The sequence below is a fragment of the Opisthorchis viverrini genome (genome assembly GCF_000715545.1).
Source record: "Opisthorchis viverrini unplaced genomic scaffold scaffold18818, whole genome shotgun sequence".
NCBI classification, from domain to species: domain Eukaryota; kingdom Metazoa; phylum Platyhelminthes; class Trematoda; order Opisthorchiida; family Opisthorchiidae; genus Opisthorchis; species Opisthorchis viverrini.
The window spans coordinates 1-582 of NW_008762459.1; the positions used below are offsets into that span (position 1 = coordinate 1).

The following is a 582-nucleotide window of genomic DNA, read 5'->3' on the forward strand; positions in this document are numbered from 1 at the left end:
ACACACAAGCCCCACCCAAATCCAATACGCACACTGTCACAAGTCAAAGCCAAAGAACCAAACTACACCAATGTCCCACCAGGAAGCCCGACGCACGAACGATCTGCGGCCACAATACCCAGAAATCGCAGTGGACAACCACCGCGTTCCAAAAGCCACGCAAAACATTCAAACGACACTCGAAAAACTAACGGCACAACGTCTCACCCAAATAAACCGCAGCGATAATCCACATCAGCTCACGCGACCAAGGGAACCGACACATACGTGGGACGAAACAACGCTCAGCAACCGAATCAATCAACACAATCTCACAGGAAACGGAGACAAACTAACTCAAACAGATCTAGCATATAGGCATACCAATGGACGTGACGCGAACGAAACAACGTGCCACGCAAAAGGGAGGCAGCCAAACCAATCATGTACCTGAGCCAAATACACAACAGAGATACAGAAAACTCTGGCATGTGAGTGGACTCAGGAAGACAGCTGTCTGAACAGACATACCACGAGCCATGACTCCGTTCAAAACACCAACGCCCCAGTCAGTAGCTCCGCGCCTTAACCACTGTGCTACCT

At 50.2% G+C, this 582-nt stretch overlaps 1 protein-coding gene across 1 annotated transcript; it reads left to right on the plus strand.

The window, feature by feature from the left end:
• Nucleotides 1-70: 70 nt before the first annotated feature.
• Nucleotides 71-433, plus strand: T265_12350 (hypothetical protein; the record flags this gene model as incomplete). Its single annotated transcript, XM_009179810.1, has 1 exon — nucleotides 71-433. The coding sequence occupies one exon, from the start codon at nucleotides 71-73 to the stop codon at nucleotides 431-433; it is 363 nt and encodes a 120-aa protein (XP_009178074.1).
• Between the last annotated feature and the right edge of the window lie 149 nt (nucleotides 434-582).